The sequence below is a fragment of the Aquarana catesbeiana genome, linkage group LG04 (assembly GCF_042186555.1).
Source record: "Aquarana catesbeiana isolate 2022-GZ linkage group LG04, ASM4218655v1, whole genome shotgun sequence".
Classification (NCBI taxonomy): Eukaryota; Metazoa; Chordata; class Amphibia; order Anura; family Ranidae; genus Aquarana; species Aquarana catesbeiana.
In genome coordinates, this window is record NC_133327.1 from 338,173,974 (window position 1) to 338,198,700 (window position 24,727).

Here is a 24,727-nt window from a genome sequence, read left to right on the forward strand (position 1 = left end):
GCACAAATATCTGTGCCAAGGTCCACCCACCGAAAGGCTGCATATGTGCGTTTGGCCGGCGCCAAGGGGTTAAGGGACATAAACCTCACATAAGTCCACTTAAAACAATAGCAGAATTTTAAGAAGACAGCCTTAAATAAATATTACTTACAGGATTTAGGCAGGCTCCATACAACTTCACAATATTTGGGTGATTCACACGTGACAACTGTCGAAGCTGAAATAAAACAAAAATGAAAGTTATGGAAAAATGGTACAAAGTGCTAAATAGCAAAGCCACACCATTCTTAACCGCTAGCTGACCAGCTGCCATCATACTGCGGCAGGTCGTCTCTCCTGGGCAAATCGCTGTAGCTGTACGTCGGCCCTTTAAACAGCTATAGCGGGCGTGATAGCCACCGGCCACGTGCCAGAACGGGCGTAAACACACACATCCCTGTTCTGACAGGAGAGGAGAGACAGATCATCTGTTCCTACTAGTAAGGAACAACGATCTGGCGTCTCCTCTAGTCAGTCACGAGGGAACACATTTAACCCCCTTAATATCACCCCCTAGTGTTATGTTAACGTCTTCCCTACTAGTGACATTTACACAACAATCAGTGCATTTTTTTTAGCACTGATCGGTGAATAAGTGTCAAAGATGTCCAATCTGTCCACCGCAATCCCACTAAAAATTGCAGATCGCTTCCATTACTAGAGAAAAAAAAAAAAAAAAAAAAAAATTATAATAAAAAAAAAAAAAAAAAAAATTATATATATATATATATATTATATTATATTATATATATATATGCCATAAATCTATTCCCTATTTTGTAGACACTATAACTTTTGCGCTAACCAATCAATAAATCAATATAAGCTTATTGCGAATATATAGAAGAATATATATCAGTCTAAAATGAGGAAGAAATTTTTTAAAATTTTTTTTGGATATTTATTATAGCAAAAAGTAAAAAATATTTTTTTTTTTTTCAAAATGGTCACTATTTTTTGTTTATAGTGCAAAAAATAGAAAGCTCTATTTGTGGGAAAAAAAGGAAGTCAATTTTGTTTGCGTACAGCGTGGCATGACCGCGAAATTGTCTTGTCAGTTAAATCGGCGCAGTGCCGTATTGCAGAATTTTACAAAAATTGGCCTGGTCATTAAGAGGGGCAAATTCTTCTGGGGCTGAAGTGCTTAAAAGACAAAAAAAACAAAAAACAAAACACCCAGTGAAGCATTGTACTTATGAAATCTTAAATTCTGCAAGTACACTAGAGGTGTAAGGCCCCTTTCACACGGGTGGATAGAATTAAGCTTTTAGAGGCGGATATGTCAAGTTATCTACCGTAGCTAAACGCAGAAAATGCTTTCCTATGGTCCCATTCACACACTGCATTTAGCAACGGTTTCGTTATATGGGGTTTTATGCGGTTAGAAAAAATGAATTTGACTGTGTCCAGGACCGATTTATTGCAGCTATCTGCACAGGTAACGCAATGTACTATTTCTCCTGGCGATAGCAGCAGCAACAAGGAAAGAAAAACAACATGAAGCACAGAAATGGCAAGAATGCTCCAACGCAGCCGCATGTAAATGCAAGTAAACGCAATGTACAACTGCAAGTGATCGCTGTGCCTGGAGTCTTGGAATTTTGAAATAACAAACAGCGGCAGAACAGCCGCCCGTGTGAAAGAGGCCTAAAAGTAAATGCAAAATAATCACACACAGTTTTAAAGAATAAGTTAACTTTTTGGAGCATGTTACACATCACACCCATATTTAGGGTGTAACACGCTACAGCACATGTCCTCCCCACCTGCAATCCTCCCCCCCATGACAATGGATGGGGGATCCTCTCCCTGCACCCGCTGTCACATTTTGAAAACAGCCCCACACAGAAATCTGTGAATGAACAAAACTACAGTCTCATCTGCACTGTGGCAGGTGGCTTGTAGTTCGATGAACTGCGAGATCACTGATGAGCTCCTTTGTAGTTCGTTGACAAACCCTGCAGCTTTCAAACCGACAGCCTGTACTGAGGTATGAGCTGAAAGCTGTAGAGCTTTTCTGTAGGAGCCTGACAATGCACCCATGATCCACCAGAGCCATACACTGCTTCTAAACTGCTTGTATTATACACAAATTGTTGTTCAAAAACATTATCCAGGTATGCATATTTTAGTACATAGCTACATTGGTCCATCCATATACCATACCTGACCGATGTCCCTAGAAGCTGGAACTCACAGAAGTAGACACTAGCTACTCCAGTGACCTCCACTTGCTTCCCTGCTGCGTTCTGAACACAGGAGGTTGGACACTCCGCATGGGCAATATTCAGAGATTGCATTGCATTCTCTGAATTAATGCAAAGCATTTTTTAAAGGGACGAGGTGGAGAGCATGACGTCACCTGGTACAATCAGAGAAAGCCGACCTCCTGTGTACAGAACGCAAGCAGGGCAGCTACTCGGTGAGGGACGTGGAAGCAGATGGAGATCACTGGAGTAGCAGTGTTTACTTCAGTGATTTCCAGCTTCCAGGAGCATTGGCCAGGTATTGTATATGTATAGTTACATTGGTCCAAGCTGGATCAATGTAACTATGCATAAAGTATTCATACCTGGAATTTCTCTTCAACATTGAAAAGAACAGTCACTATTCACTAAAAACACTTTTATTCCCAGAAGAAATCAGTGGGTTTTTTTTGCATTTAATTCCCGATTCACATAAAATGATTTGCCATGTGCATTACCTCTACAATAAAGGCTTTTCTTTCGGATTCACTTTCTATTTGCTTGATAGCCACATCTTTTCCTCTCCATTTTGCTTTGCAGACCACACCGAAGGTACCCCTTCCAACTACCTGTTAGCAAAGAGAAAACATTTTGTTAATAACAGAGCTTTACGCTTTTCAACTTAATCCACAAATGCTATAAAAACTCAAGACTAGAACTAAGTAAGGCTGGCCATATACTGTTCGAATCTCGGCCGGTTCCTGACGTGTATGGGCAGGTTGAATGTACCACGTTAAATCGATCGACTGAGCCGCTAGCAATAACTATCTTCTAAGAATACAATATCTTGGCAGGAGGGGGGAATCGTGCAAATTTCTTTCCAGTCAGAATGGAGTAAACCACAGAAGATACAACATATACATTATATATGTTTGTACTTTAGCGATACAACATATACATTGTATATGTTTGTACTTTAGCGATACACCCTCCCCAATACAAAAAAAAATAAATCAAATCTTTTAAAATTCCACAATCTGAGCATAGATACACCCTGACTCCGAACTAATTTATACCCCTTTACCACTTTTGTTCAAAAGATCAGTGCAAGAGCCTCTGATCCTAGTATATGATCTATTATTTGGCTGAATGTTCAGGCAGCACTCTTCTCCAACTGGGGCCTACATACAAGATTTGCCTAGGATTAAAAGGATCCCTAACTAAGAAAAAAAATTATTTAAGGATTAAAATAAATAGGTCATGGGCTGCCAGTGCTACCTGTCTGGTTGTCTCTGGCTGCAACACAGTCGCAGAACTGAAAGTAGTAAGCAGTCGGTCAAGCGAGGCATACTGAGCGAAATATTTGTCCTGATCCTAAACAGATGCTCTGTTCTGCTGACTCAAAGTATTAATTCTAAATATGCATGACAACCAAGCAACCAGCATTTTCAGTAAGAAATGCTGGCAGTGGTCGCTTACATATTTCACTTGCATGGTTTTCCTTCAACAAAATGACTTGCAGTAACGGATACATTTCAAGCGTCCACTGATATGGTATTGACTACCTCCTAAATTAAAAATTGCACATAACATTCATATTCACAGCACGTTTTTAATAAAATAAAACACAGTAGGTAAATCAAAAGTTTACCAATATACAAACACTCTTGACACAGAGGGTATCAGGAAATAACTCATATCAAAAGGCAGATGTGCCTTTTTTAAGGAAACCTAAAAAGGACACACCAAATTTGCAGAGGGTTCCATAGAGACCATGAATAACTAGCCTACGTAAGAGCGCTTGTGCTGCAACACTAGTGACAATCTGTCATCAACCTGACCGTTCTAGGATTCACTCCCCAGATACTCAGTTTGTCTTAAGGTCTGCGAATGCAACAGCATCAAAAGAGTAACTGAAACCGAAATAAAGCACTTCAATTGCACCTCCCCGATGAACTGTTCTGGTAACCCTGTCAGAGAAATGTGACATTTGTTTGCTCTGATCACTCCGCAGGGACACTGGGATGCCTTGCTTTATGCAGATACCAGGGCACAAGGTAATGAATTATTCTTCTCTGGAACATTTCCATTAATTATTTTTCTACAGGAAAGCATACAACATCTCCATGTACAGCTACAGTTACTTCTCACTAAGCAATAAATAGTGAAAAAAACCTGTTTAAGTAGACTCAATGAACCTTACAAAACAAATGTATATAAAAACTTATAAATAATTACCCAGAGGAATGGCTCCAGGAACTGCTCTTTCTGCTCAACATTTTTATTTCCATGAATTCTCTTGTAATTATCTGCAATTATTATTAAATGATATAGTGACAGACCACATGAAATGTCATTTTCCCCTAAGCTGGTGTATGTGCAGTATATTGCTCTATTATGAAAAGTAAAAAAAGATAAAAACCGCGCTAAAAAGTCAAATATAAACCCAAGACTATATCTACACGAATAAAACACCAATATCTGTGTAAAATATGCCAATAAATCAAAAATATGTGCGCTCATAGTCTATGTACAAATCTAATCATATTGAGGAAATACAAATAGAATACATTAAACGTGCATCAAAGTGCCATGAATAAAAGATCTCAAATGGGGTGTGAACTGGTGTGCAAAAAACACATATGAATGAACAACTTGAAAATATCCAGCACAAAATGCGTTATCACATTAATATATCCTTAAATACAACAAAGCTTATCAGCAGTGAAAAAAAACGTGAAAATAGTGAGTATAGTCCATAAGCTGAACGACAGAAGAAAAAGTTCCATGAGTGTATGTCCAATTCATGAAAGTAAGGGAAGGCATCCACGATCCATCAGGTCATAACCCACATAGATGAATGGAGAAGGGAGGAGTGTGTAGATGAGACTCTCACTTAATCCATAGCTATTTAAAGATGGACCCTTACCCTAAATGGTGGACCTCCCTGTTGGCAAGGTCTTAGGTGCAAGCAGATTTAGCCCTCTGCGGGGACTGTGGAATGATGGTATCCGAAACAGCTGATGTGTCCCGCGTCACCGACCTGGCGTAGTCCAACTCGTCCACCTGAAGAGGGGTGAAAAGCCCACCTGACCCAAAAGGAGGTGGGTAAAAAGTAGAAAAGGGCTCCAATGGTGTAGTATGTATTGGTAAATTAATTGTTGATAAATACAACAGAGTCGGAGGGAACAAACTCCGTAAAACTATAAAAAACGAATCAAAAATAGCCGGCATTAAAAACAAACGAACGCCCGTGCAAATCATGGGGCGGACTGAGTGATGGCTTACAATGCGTAGCCTTTAAATAGCTTTGGCTTAAGTGAGAGTCTCATCTATACACTCCTCCCTTCTCCATTCATCTATGTGGGTTATGACCTGATGGATTGTGGATGCCTTCCCTTACTTTCATGAATTGGACATACACTCATGGAACTTTTTCTTCTGTCGTTCAGCTTATGGACTATACTCACTATTTTCACGTTTCTTTTCACTGCTGATAAGCTTTGTTGCATTTAAGGATATATTAATGTGACAATGCATTTTGTGCTGGATATTTTCAAGTTGTTCATTCATATGTGTTTTTTGCACACCCCATTTGAGATCTTTTATTCATGGCACTTTGACTGATGCACGTTTAATGTATTCTATTTGTATTTCCTCAATATGATTAGATTTGTACATAGACTATGAGCGCACATATTTTTGATTTATTGCTCTATTATACAGAAAACCCAGTAATCACAGCATATATGTAAAAGGTAGTTTTTATTTTTTAAACATGTTTTACTTACCTCCTCTGTGTAAGGGTTTCCATGGAGGCACTCGTGCAGGTGCGCTCCAGAGTCCTGCTGCTGTGTCGATTGACACAGACAGCAGGACTCAACACCGCCCCCCATGTCACTGAATTTGATTGACAGCAGCGGGAGCCAATGGCTCCCGCTGCTACCAATCTAGCCAATGAGGACCCGAGACAGGGGCCGGAGCTGGTGTGCTCGTCCCTGTCACTGGAACGAATGGGTTCAGGTAAGTAAAACGGGGGCTTTTGCACTACAGAAGGTTTTTCACCTGAAAAACATTGAGGGTTTACAACCCCTTTAAGCCAGGTACACACAGGCCGAATATCGTCCAGTTCAACATAAAACGGATGACATTCGGCCTGCGTGTTCAGCTTCTGTCAAAGGGGCATGCCAGAAAATCATCTGCCGATCAGCCAATGGCTGCGAGTGCTGACCAGTGTGTTCTGGTGGGTGGGCTGTCCCTCTGTCAGAACACAATAGTTCAGCAGGGAAATCACTGTACTAACATTGCATAGTGGCTCCTCCCAAGCTCTTATGTTTTTTTCATTCAGCCCACTGTAAAAACCAAAGAAAAAACAAAAACAAAAAAAAACCTACTGATCGTGTGTACCAGGCGTTATCCATTTGTACATATCCAAAGTACAACCGTTGAATCAGATGTGTATCTCACAAACATAGGCAGTGGTGTTGTATTTCAAATTCTCCAAAATATATATCTCATACTAGCATATAGGGATGAGCCCGCGGTTCGAGTCAAACACAAGTTTGACTCGAACATTGGGTGTTCATCAAATTCCGAACATTATGGGGCGTTCACGGGAGATTTGAGCGCCCGCGGAACGCCCCATAATGCACTGCGAGATCGCAGTGCATTGACGGCTGCTAATTGGCCAAAGCATGCACTTGACCTGCATGCTTTAGCCAATCCCAGCATGCTCTGCTGTGAGAGCCATGATTGGCCAAAGGCAGGGTGCCTTGGGCTAATCATGGCTCAGGGGGCTAAGTCCACGCACCACACTATGTAAGGCTGCTTACATAGCGGCCATAGTGTAATGAATGAGAGTAGAAAAATTACATTTCTAAAGGAAAAAATGTAATTTAAAACTGCTCGCGGCTGTAATATATTATCGGATCCTGGCAACATACATAAAAATCATTGAAAAAAAAAAAAAAAAGGTGCCCCCCCCCCCCACCAATCCATACCTGACCCTTATCCAAGCATGCAACCTGGCAGGCTGCAGGAAAAGAGGGGGGGGGGGGGGGATATGAGAGAGAGCCTCCTGAACCATACCAGGCCACATGCCCTCAACATGGGGAGGGTGCTTTGGGGTCCCCCCCAAAACACCTTGTTGAGGGCATGAGGCCTGGTACGGTACGGCTCTCTCATCCCCCCCCTTCCTGCGGCCTGCTAGGTTGCATGTTTGGATAAGGGCCTGGTATGGATTTGGGAGGGGGGGCGGGACCCCATGCCAATTTTTTTTTTTTTTATTTTGGCGCAGGGTTCCCCTTAATATTCATACCAGACCCAAAGGGCCTGGTAATTTACAGTACCACAGCAAAATTTCATTTTGCTGTGGTACTGTTATGAACATGGAAAAGATGCGCTACTTTACGGGCAGACTAAGGAGACCCCCCATGCACAATATTTAAAGGAATATTTAATTTATATTGTTTTACTTTAAGCATTATTAAAATCACTGCTCCTGAAAAAATGGTTGATTTTAAAACTTTTTTTGCATTGATACACGTCCCCTGGGGCAGTATCCGGGTCTCCATACACTTTATGGCAATAACTTGCATATAAGCCTTGAAAATTAGCACTTTTGGTTTTTCATGTTCGTGTCCCATAGACTTTAACGGTGTTCGCACATATTTTTTGCGTGTTCTGCTGCAAACCGAACCGGGGGGGTGGGGGGGGATGGGGGTTGGGCTCATCCAGACTAGCATACATAAACAGCATCCATGGTGGGAGAAATCAAATCCGAATATCGAGAAAGAAGACATACTCCACCAATACCTGCTTACATGTGCTCCATACATTGAGGCTGGGTTCACACTATTGCAAATTGGATGTGGGTTTCTTTGCATAGCAGGAGACTGTGACCGGCTCTCTATGGAGCCAGTTCACATATCTCCGCAGCGGCTCTGAATTCAGGCTTTGGGCTGAAATGGTGAATAGGGACGCACCGGACTCCTGCTGTGGGCCACTCCGTGCTGCAGTGTGAACCCAGCCTTAAACGGTTTTAAGGCTGGGTTCCTTGTACTGCGATTATAACATGAGAGCAATTTTCACAAATTCCATTTGCTAATATACTGTATGTAGTTTCTCCTATAACCAGACAAGTCCTCCAAAGATAGTGGTGACACTGCAATCATTTACCACACACTGCTCAACCTGTTCAAATTCGGGCCATCATAATTGTCCACAAGCAAAAGGATGTATTATTATGATAGCAGCACTGCTAAAAGATGGCCTATGACCTTGAATGAATCTATTGCATCTTGCCGAGAGACACATGTCATAAAGTATTAGCAATTACTACGCTTTAAAATCAACATGCTGCAGCTGTACCTACCCAGCTTGAGGGACAGGTAAGAATGTAGGGCCTCAAACACCTGACAGGTGTAAAAGTCGTGATCTTGATTCAACCCCCTTACGATCTCTATGCAGAATTTCCCAGATTCATTCATGTAACAAGTTTAGAGAGAGTTCTCTGCTAGCTCAGCGAAGCTGGCCCCCTACAATCAGCACAAATAAAAACTCAAGTGTGTTTCTTTAGTGCTACCCCTGTGCTGTTTTGTGCCGTAAAAATTTACATTTGTGCTGCTTTCATTTTTAAGATATTAGCTATTGTTTTTTCCAGACTATGACATCACCTAGCCCCCCTACAACACCCAAATGACACAAAACTGGTCTCGTTGGTTAGTGCTACGTTTGTGCCGTTTTGTTCTGCTAAAAATTCCGTTCTGTTATCGTTTTTGCGTTATTAATGATTTATTAAAGGTCACTCAGCACCCCTACAACGCTCAAAATGACATGAAACTGGTCTCGTTGGTTAGGGCTACGTTTGTGCTCTTTTGTGCTCCTAAAATTTCTGTTCCGTTATCGTTTTTGCGTTATTAATGATTTATTAAAGGTCACCAAAGGTCACTCAGCCCCCCTACAACACCTAAATGACACGAAACTGGTCTTGTTGGTTAGTGCTACGTTTGTGCTGCTAAAAGTTTTATTTGTGCTGTTATGGTTTTTAAGTTATAACAGTTTATTTTTTTTTCAAACCCCACTCACTTTCCCCCCCTACAATCAGCACAAATAAAAACTCAAGTGTGTTTCTTTATTGCTACGTTTGTGCTGTTTACATTTTCGTTCTTTTATCGTTTTTGTGTTATTATTCATTTTTATTATTATATATATAAGCTCACCAAAGGTCACTGAGCCCCCCTACAACACCCAAAAGACACAAAATTGGGCTGGTTGGTTAGTGCCTCATTTGTGCTGTTTTGTGCTGCTAACATTTGTATTTGTGCTGTTATGGTTTTTTAGCAGCTTGTTTATATTTGATAACACCCCACGTTATTAAATCTTAAAAACAAACATACTATTTCTTAGTGCTACCTTTGTGCTTTTTTATGTCATAAAAATAAAAATTTGTGCTGTTTTTATTTTTAAGATAATAGCAATTTGTTTTTTCCAGACGATGACATCACCCCCCCCCCCCCGTACCTGGTTAGTGAGCTCCTGGTTAGACAGCAGCCATGGGAGCACAGCAAGGTATGAGTACCTGTGATCAGTCCAGTAGACTGCATTTCAGTCAACAGCAGCAGTCAACAGGTGGATGTGGCAGCAGAACCGGTGGCAGATGAGCTGGCACTAGCTGTGTGAAGTTGGCACCCCTTGTTTGTAAAACCTAAATAAAAATATACTATTTGTTTGTGCCGCGTTTGTGCCGATTTGTGCCGCAAAAATGAGCGTTTTGTGCCGGTTCAGTTTCTGAGATATTAGATATTCAATTTAATGTAAGCCCCGCCCACTTTGCACCCCATGTTGCCGAATTTTAAAAACAAACACGCCATCTGTTTGTGCCACATTTGTGCTGGTTTGTGCCGCAAAAATAAACCTTTGTGCCGCTTTGGTTTCGGAGATATTGTGCGTTATAGTTGCTTAAAGCCCGCCCACTTTGCAACCCATGCTGTTGAATTTTAAAAACAAACATGCCATCCATTTTTGCTGTGTTTGTGTTGGTTTGTGCCACTTTGGTTTCGAAGAAATTGTGCGTTATATGTTGCCAAACCACACTGACTTTACACCTCTTTATTAATTCTTACATACAGAACTTACAGAACCTATACTCAGCTTGGGTTTCCTTAATGTAATGCTCCTCCCACTGTAACGGGCACTGCACTTCATACTGTAGCCTGGAAAAGGCATGACCATTGCAAAACAGATGTTCCATCCTTAGCCAATAACTGCCAGGCCAACCCCATACTCCATCCCACCCGTACCATTAAATACCATTAATGGAGACCACACCATAAATGGAGTAAAAAAATTGGCTGTAGGGGCCTCTTTATTAACAAATAAACTTAAATGAACATAAACCGTAAAAAACATTTATTAAACCAAAAACCCATCAGTCACTAATTGCGTTGGTCTTTGCAGGAACCCCAAACTATCGTATGTTCAAGAATGCACTGCGGTACCTTTTACTATACTAGGCCTCCAGCCAACATACTGGCTCAGAGATAACCCACTAACCGCAGTGCACCCATTAACCAATTCCAGCTAAACCACGTTACCTGGAATACACCAGAGGGACCTATACCACCGATGGGTCCCGAATCCTTTCTTATCCGAGGTTTCTTCATTCGCCAGCAAAGACCAACCTTCGCCACAGCGCATAAGGAGAAGACCTTACCCTTGTGTGCCCCTCCACACCCTCAAAGCTCTCTGAATACCACCCTGCAACCCCAGGGCCCACAGATCAATTACCACCACATTGAGGTGTACCCCGTCACCCCAAAGGTATCCCCAAGTATCCATTTCCAGTTCCAAATGCCAGATAACCAGGCCCCCATTACTACAAATCTGCCTACCTCGCTGTTGACCTTCCTGCGGGCCTTATTAAGCCGCTCCACCGATCTAGCCAAATGCCAAGTCGTCTGAGCAATGATGTCGGACCACATGACGAGCATATCTGGGAAGGCCATGCGGTGCCGCAGGAAATCAAACTTGACATCACAAATGATGTCCAACATGGACCTCAGTCCTAAATCATTGCTGCCAACGTGTAGCACCAGAACGTTCAGCGGTCTATCCAGTAGTGCAAAGCGATGCACTTCCGGCACCATTCTGCTCCACAGCATGCCCGGTACCCACAACCAGCGGACACAAGCTTCCTGCCTAGAAATGCCTAGTTGCCTACCATTGGGCCTAACGTCTGCTCGCCTGGCCCCCCAAAACACATAGGTGTGGCCCAGTACCCAGACAAAGCCCATCACACCACCTGAAAGAGAAGAAACAACACCACAAATAACACCAAACAAGCACGCAAACACAGGCTTACCAACACAGAACACTCACAAAATGACCTAACCCCCCCCAGACAAGAGATAAGGATGAACATATAGCTGGAACCTTTTCGATTCCCACCTACCAATACACTTGGCCGCTTCGTCATCCAACCCACACCTGACGGCTTCCGTGGCCGCCCCAATTCGGAATGAGTGCAAGATGAATTCTCTCTCCTCCAAACCCAATGCCCTTAAACATTTACGGAAAATGGATATGAATTGAAATCTGGACAAGTGAGACCCATCTGCATGTAACAAAAAGGACCCAGCCAAATCCGGGCACGCTGTGAGAAACTCTCTGACAGCACCCACCGGACACAAGGGCAAAGCCGGCACAGAAAAAATCTGAACCCTTCTGCCCCTGCCAGTCTGATCCGTTTTGGACCATAGCAAAAGCAGGGATACCCTGTCCTCCCCACAGGTGACCTCCCGATCCAACATACCCCCATGGACCCTCTTGGAAGGGCTGACTAGTTCGCTAACCCGAAAAGCTACAAAAAAAGCCAGAGAGAAGGCCATTTTAAACAAAGAGACCTCGTAGGCTGAGGAACACAGGGAAACCAACTGGGCTAAAACATTTTGCAGAATATCAAAAGAAACAGGGTGCCTGGAATCCCTGCGCTTCTGAGATCTATGATACCCCTTTAGAGCCCGTCAGACCCAAAAATCTTTGTGAAATCACGACAGCCCTGCAATTTGAAGAAAAATGCTAATCCTGCCAATTTGCGCTCCACGACTGACACCAACACCCCCTCCTCAAGGTTCCGTGAGACAATGTAAAGGACCAGCAACCTCACCTTCGGGCCCTCTTGCTCCACCACAGCCCGCTGCAGCAAAGACAACCATTCTTGCCATAATTTATTATAGGCACGTCATGTCACGCACTGACCGTCTGATCCATCCAGAGACGACCCCAAGGCAATCCTCCACAGCCATTCGGGACATGGGACCCTGCATTGCTCCACTGCCGGTGCCAACTCCTGGAACCTGCCCCACTGAAAGCGAGACAATGCGTCAGCTAAGTCGTTCTCAACTCCTGAGAGGTGAACAGCATAAAGAAAAACATTTAACTGTAGACAACGTAAAACTAGGCGCTGAAGAAGTCGGACCACGGGTGGTGACAAGGTTGTGACATGGTTGATGACCTGTACCACCCCAAGATTGTCACTGTGAAAACGCACTTTAAGTTCCTTCTTAGGCACGACCCCCAGGGGTGAGATCACCAAATCCGCTAAAGGCTGCGAGGGGAAAGGGCCACCCATGCGGCCCAACGCAAGTTCCTTCCTCAATTTCTCAGAAACCACTGCAGGATGTTGCAAGGCCGAACGCAAGTTCTGGGACACTGGTGGAACAGAGGCCAGGGAACAAGGTATGCAAAAGCCTTCGGAGAAACCCACCCCTAACAACCAAGCAGCCTCCCGATCCAGATATCGAGGAAAGGCTGCATCCTTTCCACCCTCACTAACGTCATCCCTTTTGTTAGTAGACTCGCCGGCGCGGCCCTTCCCCTGTTTGAAGCAGCGGGACAAGGGATGTAAACCTCCGCAGCCGGAGCACTCATGCTGGAAATGGCAAGCCCCCCCCAAAACTTGCAGGAGCCCTCATACTGCCAGCAGACACCCCTTTTCTTTGCGGCCGGTTGTCCGGGGGTAGATGTGCAACCCCCCCCTCATACCTCAACCATGCGGATTCCCCGTAGACCTCCCTGATGACGTCAAGATAACAGATGAGCGCCGAACAGTGTTCCGGATTCTTTTCCCCAATTACACTTGCCATAATGGCAAAAGCCTGCAGCCAATTAGGGAAAGTCCGTGGGATAAGCCTGTACAGCCGTTTTTCTTCATCCTCCTTTTTGCTCTCCTCTGGCTTGACCCTATCCAGATAAAATTTTTCCAGGGGTAGCAGAGAGAATATCCCCACATACTCACCCTTCCAAATTTTTTTTTGCGGAATTCCGGCTTCAGGTGCGCACCCAAAGGCCCCTTAAAACAAACGTAAACCTCACATTTCGCAGAGTCGGCCAATCTGACTGAGTCCTGTTTGGTAACAGCCATCCCCGACGACCCAGCCTTGTCCCTCAACGCCAACTTGTGCCCTGCCGCAGACTGGCCTGGCTCCACGATTGCCACTGTGGCGGGCACCACCGCTGCAGGGGGATCAACCCTGGACACAGAAGCCAGCCTCGTCGCCTCTGACCCACCCACCGGCGGGATCCACGCCGACGATGGCATGGCTTGGGCACTCGTTTCTGGTTCAAATAGCTGGACCAGCTCCCTCAAACCCAGAAGGAACCCCTGCAACCCCTCATCTGACCTAGATGTGGCGTGTCCACTTTCCGCACTAGAAGGTGCAGAAAGAGCAGGCAAATCAGACCGCAGAGCCGTCAACTCTGCGCGGGAGACACACATTATCATCAACATCAGAAAACACAGATATGTTAGAAGAAGTAGTAGACTTACCAGGCTGCCTAGGAAGGATTCCACCAGCCGCAGGTCCCGACTCCATTGATTCAGGGCGTCTATGCGACTCCTCCCCCTCTGAAGCGGACAACTTGCCCTCCGATCTCTCATTATCTCCACGTCTCCCCTCTCCGTCAGCACCCCAGGAGAAGTGGCCCTGAATGCCGAGGATCCGTGCGGCTGCTGGCCCCGCCTGCTTGCACGGCTTCATCCACCAATTTATGGATCACCTTACCGGAGTGCCCAGAGACCTGGGCGCTCACCGCTGGTCTCACACCGTTGCTACTCCGCACCTCCTACATCACCTGGTGCTGGCTGGTCCTGGGAGAGCCACTGGCCACAGAGGTAAAGGGCCTGGGGGCCGTAGCAGCACAATTCCCCTGCTGAGGCTCTGCCCCTGCTGACCCATCGCTGGGAGAGGAGCCTGCCTGTTCCTGATGCGGAGGGATTCCGGGGGAGGGACAGACACCCCCGGAAGCCCTGCCCCCCCACGAAGGGGATTCCTTCCAGGAGCACCACCCGCGGGCGCAGCCGATCGCTTTGCAGGTAGTCTTGAAGGGGCCCGCATGGGACTCCCAATGTGGCACAGAGCTCTGGGGGAGGAGACCGGAGAGAAGCGTTCCAGGGGCAAAGACCTCCGACCTCATACAGACTCCTGCCCCCGTCCCTGACCCAGAGGCTCGATCTCGCAGGACAGATGAGAGCTGCTCCTGCAGCCACTCCGCTCCTCTGGACGCCGCCTCCGCTCTGAGCTGGGAAAGCAGCCTGTCCATGTCTGGCATCTCGTCCAGCAACCGCAGGGGATTTAAGTTGCTACCCGCGCTGTGAGATCCTCTGGACGCGGGGTTTTAGCAACTAACAATAACTCCGAAACCAAAGTGGCACAAAAGTTTATTTTTAACCAGCAGAAACGCGGCACAAACGAATGGCATGTTTTTTAAATTCAGCAACATGGGGTGCAAAGTGGGCGGGGTTTCAACAAATACAACGCACAAAATCTCTGAAATCAAAGCGGCACAAGCGTATATTTTTGCAGCACAAACGAATGGTGTGGTTTTTTTTTTTAATTCAGCACCATGGGGTGCAAAGTGGGCGGGGCTTACATTCAATTGAATGTTTAATATCTCAGAAACCAAACCGGCACAAACGCTAATTTTTGCGGCACAAATGAATAGTATATTATTATTCAGGTTTTACAAACATGGCAACTTCACACAGCTATAACACACAATATCTCCGAAATCAAAGCGGCACAAAAGTTTATTTTTGCAGCACAAACCAGCAGAAACGTGGCACAAACGAATGGCGTGTTTGTTTTTAAAATTCAGCAACATGGGGTGCAAAGTGGGCAGGGTTTCAGCAAATATAACGCACAATATCTCCGAAACCAAAGTGGCACAAACGCTCATTTTTGCGGCACAAACGAATATATTTTTATTCAGGTTTTACAAACATGGAGTGCCAACTTCACACAGCTAGTGCCAGCTCATCTGCCCCCAGCCGGTTCTGCTGCCACATCCATCTGCTGCTGACATCACGCAGTCTACTGGACTGATCACAGGCACGGGGGGGGGGTGTCATCGTCTGGAAAAAACAAATTGCTATTATCTTAAAAATAAAAGCAGCACAAATTTTTATTTTTATGACACAAAAAAGCACAAAGGTAGCACTAACAAATAGGATGTTTGTTTTTAAGATTTAATAACATGGGGTGAAAAGTGGGTGGGGTGTTATCAAATATAAACAAGCTGTTATAACCAAAAAACCATAACAGCACAAATACAAATTTTAGCAGCACAAACCAGTACAAATGAGGCACTAACCAACCAGCCCAATTTTGTGTCTTTTGGGTGTTGTAGGGGGGCTCATTGACCTTTCGGAAAATTATTAATAATGCAAAAACAATAAAAGATAGAATGATAATTTAAACAGCACAAACGTAGCACTAAAGAAACACACTTGAGTTTTCATTTGTGCTGATTGTAGAGGCGGGGCAAAGTGAGTGGGGTTTAAAAAAAAAAAAAAAAACTGTTATAACTTAAAAACCATAACAGCACAAATAAAAGTTTTAGCAGCACAAACCAGCACTAACCAACGAGACCAGTTTTGTGTTGTTTGGGCGTTGCAGGGGGGCTGACTGACCTTTGGTGACCTTTAATAAAGCGAAAACGTTAAAGATAGAACATGATTTTATGACCACAAAACAGCACAAACGTAGCACTAGTTTTGTGTCATTTGGGCATTGTAGGGGGGCTGAGTGACCTTTAATAAATCAGTAATAACGCAAAAACGATAAAAGATAAACGGAATTTTTAGCAGCACAAAACAGCACAGACGTAGCACTAACCAACGAGACTAGATTTGTGTCATTTGGGCATTGTAGGGGGGCTAGGTGATGTCATAGTCTGGAAAAAACAATTGCTAACATCTTAAAAATAAAAGCAGCACAAATCAGCACAAACATAGCACTAAAGAAACACGCTTGAGTTTTTATTTGTGCTGATTGTAGGGGGGCCAGCTTCGCTGAGCTTTCTCTGCTCACTCAGGTGTCAACAGAAAAAAAAAAAAAAAAAAAAAAAACCACAGGCAGTCTGCCAAGTTTTTCACAACAATGTCTGAGCTAGTAGAGAACATTGTAACTTTTAGTTCTTAGATTAAAGAAATGAACTTGTCTGACATGAGGGAAGTTTAACCACTTAAAGTCAAAACCTTTTTTTGACACTCATGTCTTACAAAGTTAAAATAAGTATTTTTTGCTAGAAAATTACTTGGAACCTCCAAACATATACATACACATATATAATCATGATTCTCATTTTAGCCAAAATCGTGCAGCCCCTTCCAGCCACAGCAGCCTCTCAGAGTTTGACAGGCTTCCAGGCTGGACATGGCACCTGTACCCTCCACCTGTAGCAAAATTCCGGAGTCTCATGCACTGGGGCTAAATGCCCAATTTTTTGAAACAGACATCCCACATTTTATTATTACATGTTTGTGTATCTCTAAGACCTTGCTTACACTTGCAATTGGGGAAAGGGGAAAAAGTGCAGCTGCAGCGTGTTTTTGCTGCTCCCTAACTGCCCCCCTTAAGCTGCAAATACAGCAAAGGGCAGTGTACATATGCAGCAATAAAAATGATCTGAACAAGGGTGCCATTCAGGGGGGGCATGCTGGTGTGGGATTTAAGAAATTAAAACAGACGGTGAAGAGATGATACAAGTCATTTACTGTACCTGCCCACAGAATCAGCACATCATCAATGCACCTGTACTAGGTACCTGCCTGATATGGGGATTCTGCTGAAGATCTCACAATTAAGGATGAGCTCCAGGGTGTTCACAAGCTGCACGTGCCGAGCCCGCCAGGAAGTTGGCAATGCGCTGCGCTAATCACAAGCAGCAAGACATTTCCTGATCTCTGCAGCAGCACATCGGGAAATGTCTCACTGATTGTGATTAGCGCTGTGCAATGCCGAGTTCCTGGCAGGTTAGGCACGTGCAGCTTGCAAACATCATCCTTACTCACAATGCCTCACGCTCACGTCACACTATGGCACCCAAAAAGCATTGTACCCGAGAAACCAATGTCATTTACAGTCTTCCAATTTGGTAACACTTCCAGAACTAGTACCTATTCCCATATCCGTCCCAATGCATTTACCCATCATTAACCAAATCAAGGGACACCTGTCCTCAAGTGACTTTACATATCAGTTCTTCCAGAGTCTTACCAAATCCCTCAATGCCCTGTAATCCAATGTGTTAAATTAAGACCAACCCTAAAGGGTACCTTCCTAGGAAGCACTTTGTTTCTCCATTCTGTACGATGGTTATTGTTCCATTCTGTACCTCATAGCACTACAGCGCCGCTAGTTTTAGCGGCGCTTTACCATCGTTTTAGAGGTGCTTTTCGGCCGCTAGTAGGGTGCTTTTAACCCCCACTAGCAGCCGAATAAAGGGTTAAAAGCACCCGCAAAGCTGATTTTAATGGGCAGGGGCGCTTTAGGAGCGGTCTATACACCACTCCTAAAGTGCCCCAAAGATGCTGCTTGCAGGACTTTTTTTTTAACATCCTGCCAGCACAGCACCCCAGTGTGAAAGCACTCTGACTTTCACACCGGGACTGCAGATTAGGCATTTATCAGGCACTTTACAGGTGTTCTTTTTAGCGCTAAAGCGCCTGAAAAATGCCTCCAGTGTGAGAAAGGGGTCTTAAGGTTAGAAGGGAGGTTTAACCTTAGATTGTGGAAAGGGTTCTTTACTGTTAGAGGAGTTAAAATATGTAACACTCTTAGAGGCAATGGAAGGAGACTAATTTGTACAAATAGTTACGCAGACAAGAAAGCGATCATAGGACAGTAGCATATTCTCCCCATCAGCTGCATCACAAGCAAACGCCACAACTTTTCTAACTTATTGATTTCAACAGGAAGATGATGTAATTAGAAGTTCATGTATAATCCTGTATTTTTTTGACTCAAGATTCACTTTTTAGGGCTTTGCGGAACACAAAGACTACAGTGACAGCCTTGACATTTCCTTCAGAAAAGCTTTCTTTAAAAACACTTTTTCAGACAGAGTCCTTGCACAAGCATGGCCATTAAAAAAATGAGTATTTTTTATCTTTGTTCATATCAGTTCATATTAAGGTCACAGGATATAGGCCACTTTGTCCTGTTAAAATAGCAAATACATTGTTTAACGGCATGATTACCTTTACTAATATATTGCAATTATAAATAAGAGAAGAGTAACAATAACAAGAAAACCTCTATGCAAGTCGCTATAAAATCCTGATATACAGTATAGCCTACAGAAGGAAATAGGATGAATGAATGTTCAGTCACTGACCATCATTTTCTTTTGTACAGTGGTGCTCAACATTTGTAAGACCAGAGCCCAATATATTTTTATAGGCTCGCACCGATACCACTTATTTAAGACCGAGTACAAGTACCAAAACTTTTTTTTTTATGTCACGTGGCACTAACATGGAGCACCGATAGGTGGCACTGAGTCAGTAGTTTATTTATTTATTATTTTTACTTTTAAATATTTATTACGTTTGATTTTTTTCTTTTTTTTTTTTTTTTTAAATCAACCCTGTTTTGGGGCTTTGGTGAGATGTCAGGAGTCTAAACAGACCCCTGACATCTTCCCTTTGAGACAGGGAAAGGGACTGATGGCAGAGATTTCCCAGTTCTGCTCTCTGCAGCCTCAGCTGCACTGAAGATGAATGGACAGGATTCATAAACTGAAGCATCGAAAACACAGTTTACGATGCACATTCAGAAAAGGAAGGAGCCGGTGAATTACATATATACCGGTTCCTTCATCCGCTCTCCCTCCTGAAATATGGACGGGGGGGGGGCGGAGGAGCACAGAGGGGGACCAGAGGAGGACACAGGGGACAGTCAGGATCGATCTGTGCGGAGGTTGGGGAAGTTACAATCACCGATCTCCCTGTGTGGCTTTCAATAAAGCAGCTGAAAGCCACGGGAGGGAGAGGAGGAGAAGTGGCTGTCAGATGCTTTATTGAAAGCCGCGCAGGGAGATCAATGATTTTAACTCCCCCCACCTCCACATAGATTGTTCCCGACTGTCGAGGTATCGGGTCAAGCATCAGAGCATTTGCAGGAGTACAAGTACTCCTGCAAACGCTCGAGTCAGCACCGATACTAGTATCGCTATTGGTGCAACCCTACATTTTTACAAAAAAAAGTCCATGACCCAACAGTAAAAAAAAAAAAAAATGTAAAATGTATTTTAAATTAACAACCAACAACATCTAGCCCCCGTCACCCATCAATACCCTTATTCAGTAATCCCTAACCTCCACACAAGCACCATGAACATAATTTGCCAACTCGCTTAGCACTGCAGCACCCCCCAAGGAGTGCCCCGAGTCCTGCTCGGCAGAGGGCTCCCTCTTGCCTTGCCCTGGCAGCTAAAACTGACTTTGAAGAGTCAGTGTTTTTTTTTTGGGGCTTGACATCTACTCCTGTCACAGTTTGCCTGTCTGGTAGGTGACAGTTGAGGAACACAGTTTTAGGAACTTTTCATATAGGGTTACAATGAATAAATTAAACTGCTCTTCTGCCTCACTGACAGGCAGCATGGCTAGAAAAGTTAGAAATATTAAATCTACAACAAATACAAGGCTCAAACCTCAAATGAAACAATGTTGCTAAACATATAATACAAAATAGCAACACAGTGCTACAAAATAAACAGCATTGTCACTTGTGCTTCATCACAAATATTCATATAAAACAGTGGTTCTCAACCTGGGGGTCGAATGACAATTTGCCAGGGGTCACCAAATCCTGGGCTGTTGCTGAAGACCGCACCACTCTCCCAGCTTTTTTGCGGCCACCCAGCAGGCTGGCCATGGACCCTGTGGAAGCCCAGCTAGGCTGTTCCTGGAGCAGTGGCCTCCCATTCAGCCTCTTCCCAGCCGCTCATTCAGTTCATAGCGTGCCTGGGGGGCAGAGACTAGAGGTCAGCTGACTGGTGAGGAATGTGAAGTGGGAGCGGCTGGAGGAGATCCCATCTCCTGATTTCTGCATAGGTTTCACTGCTGCGAGACACCACAGAGCTGGAGACACAGTGAGTAACACTACCTGTGATTAGAGTTGCCATTAAAAGTCCCCACCTACAGTTCTCAGATCAGCAGATGACCTTGATCAAGAGCACCTAAGTTGGCTGATCAGAACTCCCCCCAGTACTGCCACTCATCCCAACTTCCCACCAGCACTGCCATTCATCCCATTCCCCCCACCCCCAAGGCGTAAGAGAGGAAAAAAAATAGAGAATACGTGGAAGGGAGAGGAAAAGAGGGGGAGGAACAAAGAAAAAGGGAGAGAAAGAATAAGAAAAAGATGGCTAGAGAGAGAGATGGGGAAAAAAAAACAAGAAATTAGGATAGAGAGAGATAAAAAGGAAAGAAAGGAGAACAAAGCGAAAGTGGTACATCCTAAAATGTACCATACAGGGTTTTAATACTGTACGAGAGGAAGGAACTCAGAGCTAAATGTCCTTGGGTTAGGGGCACAAATTACTTGTCTTGCCTTGGGTGCTGACAACCCACGCTACGAAAATAATTTTACTGTAATATACTAAATTTTAAGTGGTTTAATATACTACATAAAGTGGTATTTGTTCTTACACCTTTTAACATGAGGGGAGATGCCTGGATTAATGCTGGAGCAGTCCGTGTTGGCTAAGACTTGAGGAGATTAGTGTTTGGGCGTTAAGACCACCTATAATCTAGTGGTCCATTCTTAAGGGTAAGAGGCTTGACATACTCTGGTGTTGGTGGAAGACTTTTACTCACCTATAAGTCAAGGATTACTCACCTATCGGGTGCTTTCTGGAATTGATGGACTTTTTCCCTTCCTTTATGGACATTTAAGCACTGCATTTTTCTTTTATATCAGTGGTTCTCAACCTCTCTATTGCCATGACCCCTTGATGAAATTTACCAAGTTTTCCCAAGTCACCAGTTCTCCGCTTCAGCCCTCTGTCTGCTGCAAATGGGTCACAGGAGTGCAGAACGAACTGCACTCCTGTGGTCCACAGGAGAAGTAGAGCCAAACAAGCTTTGGCTGTACTTCTCCTTTAATGCATGAAGGTAAAAAACTTCTTTGCCAGAGGATCCCCCCAGCCCCCTATCCCCCCTCGATACTTACCCGAGCTTGCTCTCGATCCAGAGCTGTGCACAAGAGCAAAGGCTCTCTTCCTTCTCATCGGGCAGATTGATAGCAATCAAATTCTGAGTCTGCGTGAGTGTCCCTATAGAAAACGTTTTTCTATTGGGGCACTCAATGAAGAGGTGGAGACAGGAGTGCTGGCAGGGGACCCGGGAAGAGTAGGATAAGGGCTGCTCTGTGCAATGTCATTGCACAGAGCAGGTAAGCGTACCATGTTTGTAATATATATATATATATATATATATATATATATATATATATATATATATATATATATATATATATATATATCTTTATTTAGCATTTTGGGATCTCCAATGGCAAAATGCAGGTTTGAGTGTCACTCACTATCAATGAATGCACCTAGAACACGATAAAGTTCTGCCACAATAAAGCACGTGGCAATTACTGCAAAATGCAACATGTGAAGCTTGTCGCCCAAAAGGGAGCGTGAGCTTCTTTTGGCAAACAAGCTTCGCAGCAAAACCTCACCGCGCTTTGGTACCTGAACCTGCGTTTTGCGATTGCAATTTGATTTGATATTGCAGGCAGAATCGCAGCGAGATCCCAAAACACCAAAATGTGAATGGAGCGTTAGTATCACTTTAAACACCAAGTGTCCTATCCACACTAGTCGTGTGATTAAAACATTTAGGGGGAAAAAAAAAAAAAAAGGTTAAAAACGAGAACAAATAAACAAAGGACAAACACAAAACTAGAATTTCAACAAAATTCAAAAGCAGGTTGAATTAGTTGAATCTAATTCCAAGAAATACTCTGTGAATCTTCAGTAAATGGGGACTTCACTCTCTTCACCCATTATTTGGAATCTCACTTATTAACCACTTCCCGCCCGGCCTATAGCAGATTGACGGCTGGGCGGTGGTTCCGCTATCCTGACTCCCGATCGGTGGAGCGGTGTGTCAGTCTGACATACCACTACACCGATCTTGGTAAAGAGCCCCCGGCGGAGGCTCTTTACCACGTGATCAGCTGTGTCCAATCACGGCTGATCACGATGTCTGCGCTGATTTTTTTTATCAGCGCAGCCCCCCTTCAGATGATCACACTGGACCACCAGGGACGCCACTAGGACCACCAGGGAAGGGGGCAACATGTGGATGGCCAGGTATGTACCCCATGGTCATCCACATGTGCCCAATCTGTGCCAATCAGTGACCACAAATGGGCACTGATTGGCACCATTATATTACAGTTCTGACCAATTAGTGCCAATCGGTGCCACCTGTCATTGCCCATCGGTGCCACCCATAAGTGCCCATCGGTGCCGCCTACGAGTGCCACCTATCAGTGCCCATCATCAGTGCTGCCGTATCAGTGCCCATCATTGAAGAAAAGGTACTTATTTACAAAAAATTTTAACAGAAACAAAGAAAAACTTTTCAAAATTTTCAGTCTTTTTTTATTTGTTGCGCAAAAAATAAAAACCGCAGAGGTGATACCACCAAAAGAAAGCTCTATTTGTGGGAACAAAATGATAAAAAATTTGTTTGATTACAGTGTAGCATGACCGCGCAATTGTCATTCAAATTGCGACAGCGCTGAAAGCCGAAAATTGGCCTGGGCGGGAAGGTGTCTAAGTGCCTGGTATTGAAGTGGTTAAACATATTTGCCTAGCTTATTAAAGATTAGGCTGACAGGGCTTGTATCTCATTATTAGGACAATCCACCAAGACAGCCACTAAAACTGCAGCGATCCTCCACAGTCTTTTTTTTTTTTCTTCACAGCTCCAAAGAGATCCCAGATGGATGGATAGAAAGAGGGTCACTGTCTAACAATCACCACCTTTTTTTTTTTTTTTATTATACACCAATAAATTATACTCACATTACAAAGTAAAATTACAGGCTCAAATTTCACTATGCGTCCAGAGACACTTCAAAAGAGCTTGAATTGGCAATACACAGGAGCAGACACTGCCTGCCTGTTGCACTACTTGGTTCAAAGCTCAGCAAGGCTCACATTGAACTCCTTGCTGAGTTTTCCGACCCATAGAAGTCTGCAATGACCATACCTGTGGAAGTCCACAATAACAGCGACCACACCCCTGGAAATCCACAACGACCACCGCCCCGCGAGTCTACGGCGACCACCGCCCCGCGAGTCTACCGCGACCACCGCCCCGCGAGTCTACGGCGACCACCGCCCCGCGAGTCTAGAGCGACAATGACCATGGAAGTGTACGATGACCGTACTAATAGAAGTGTACAATGACAATGTGGTGACAATGACAAGTGACTTGGAGAGGCTCAGTGTCCCCCATAGCACTTAGTTGCCCGTGTCTCCATCTCACCTCTTCCACCTCGATCTCCTTGTAGTCGATCTCCTCGAAGTTGAGCACTGGAGGGGTTTCAATCATGTCAGCGGAGGAGGCAGACATGCCGCGCCTTCACCTAACGAATACGGGCCCCGGGCAGAGGCTGACAGCAGACAGGGACTGGAAGGTCCGGGGCCACCGTACAATTGGACTTTACTGGCGGCCCCGGCCCTGCACCGTCCGAGTCACCCCCACTGCACGACCCGGCTCTCTCACACACACACACACCGGGGACCAGGCGTACAAGGAGCTGCGGCCGCCGCTACGCTGACACTCTCCCGAACCGAGCATACATACAGCGACGGAAGCTGCACAGGCCGGGAGCAGACTGGCGGTGAAAGGGGCGGCGCTACCGACCTACGTCAGACACTTTCCAAAGAATTCAGAGGAAGTCTTTTTTTTTTCTTTAACAAACTTTATGAAGACTTTTGATCATGAACAAACTGTATGCAGTCCTGCCTGAGTCCTTGTTGCATTTTGTAAGAAACGTGTGCTAAATAAATACCTAGACTGCTATTGATTCACTCTTCTCTTTAAAATGCTAATTGACTGGCTGTCACACTGTTCTAATATGCTCTGTGTCCCAGTCTAGATCCTGCAGGACTGTGCCTTGTGATGTCTTCCC

At 44.4% G+C, this 24,727-nt stretch overlaps 1 protein-coding gene across 4 annotated transcripts in view; it reads right to left on the reverse strand.

Annotated features, from left to right (window-relative positions):
* The window catches only part of MAP3K7 (mitogen-activated protein kinase kinase kinase 7), a 93,264-nt gene extending 68,777 nt beyond the window's left edge, over positions 1–24,487 (reverse strand). The window contains exons 1-4 of one of the 4 annotated variants that reach the window (XM_073626942.1): positions 24,288–24,486; positions 24,079–24,236; positions 2,744–2,854; positions 152–217 (exon numbers count right to left, since the gene is read on the reverse strand). In XM_073626942.1, coding sequence (XP_073483043.1) covers positions 152–217; positions 2,744–2,854; positions 24,079–24,165 — 264 coding nt within the window. In that variant the 5' untranslated portion in view covers positions 24,166–24,236; positions 24,288–24,486. Of the gene's footprint in view, positions 1–151; positions 218–2,743; positions 2,855–24,078 lie in introns of all 4 variants that reach the window. The other 3 variants (XM_073626943.1, XM_073626945.1, XM_073626944.1) reach the window with 3 other exon arrangements.
* Positions 24,488–24,727: the final 240 nt, after the last annotated feature.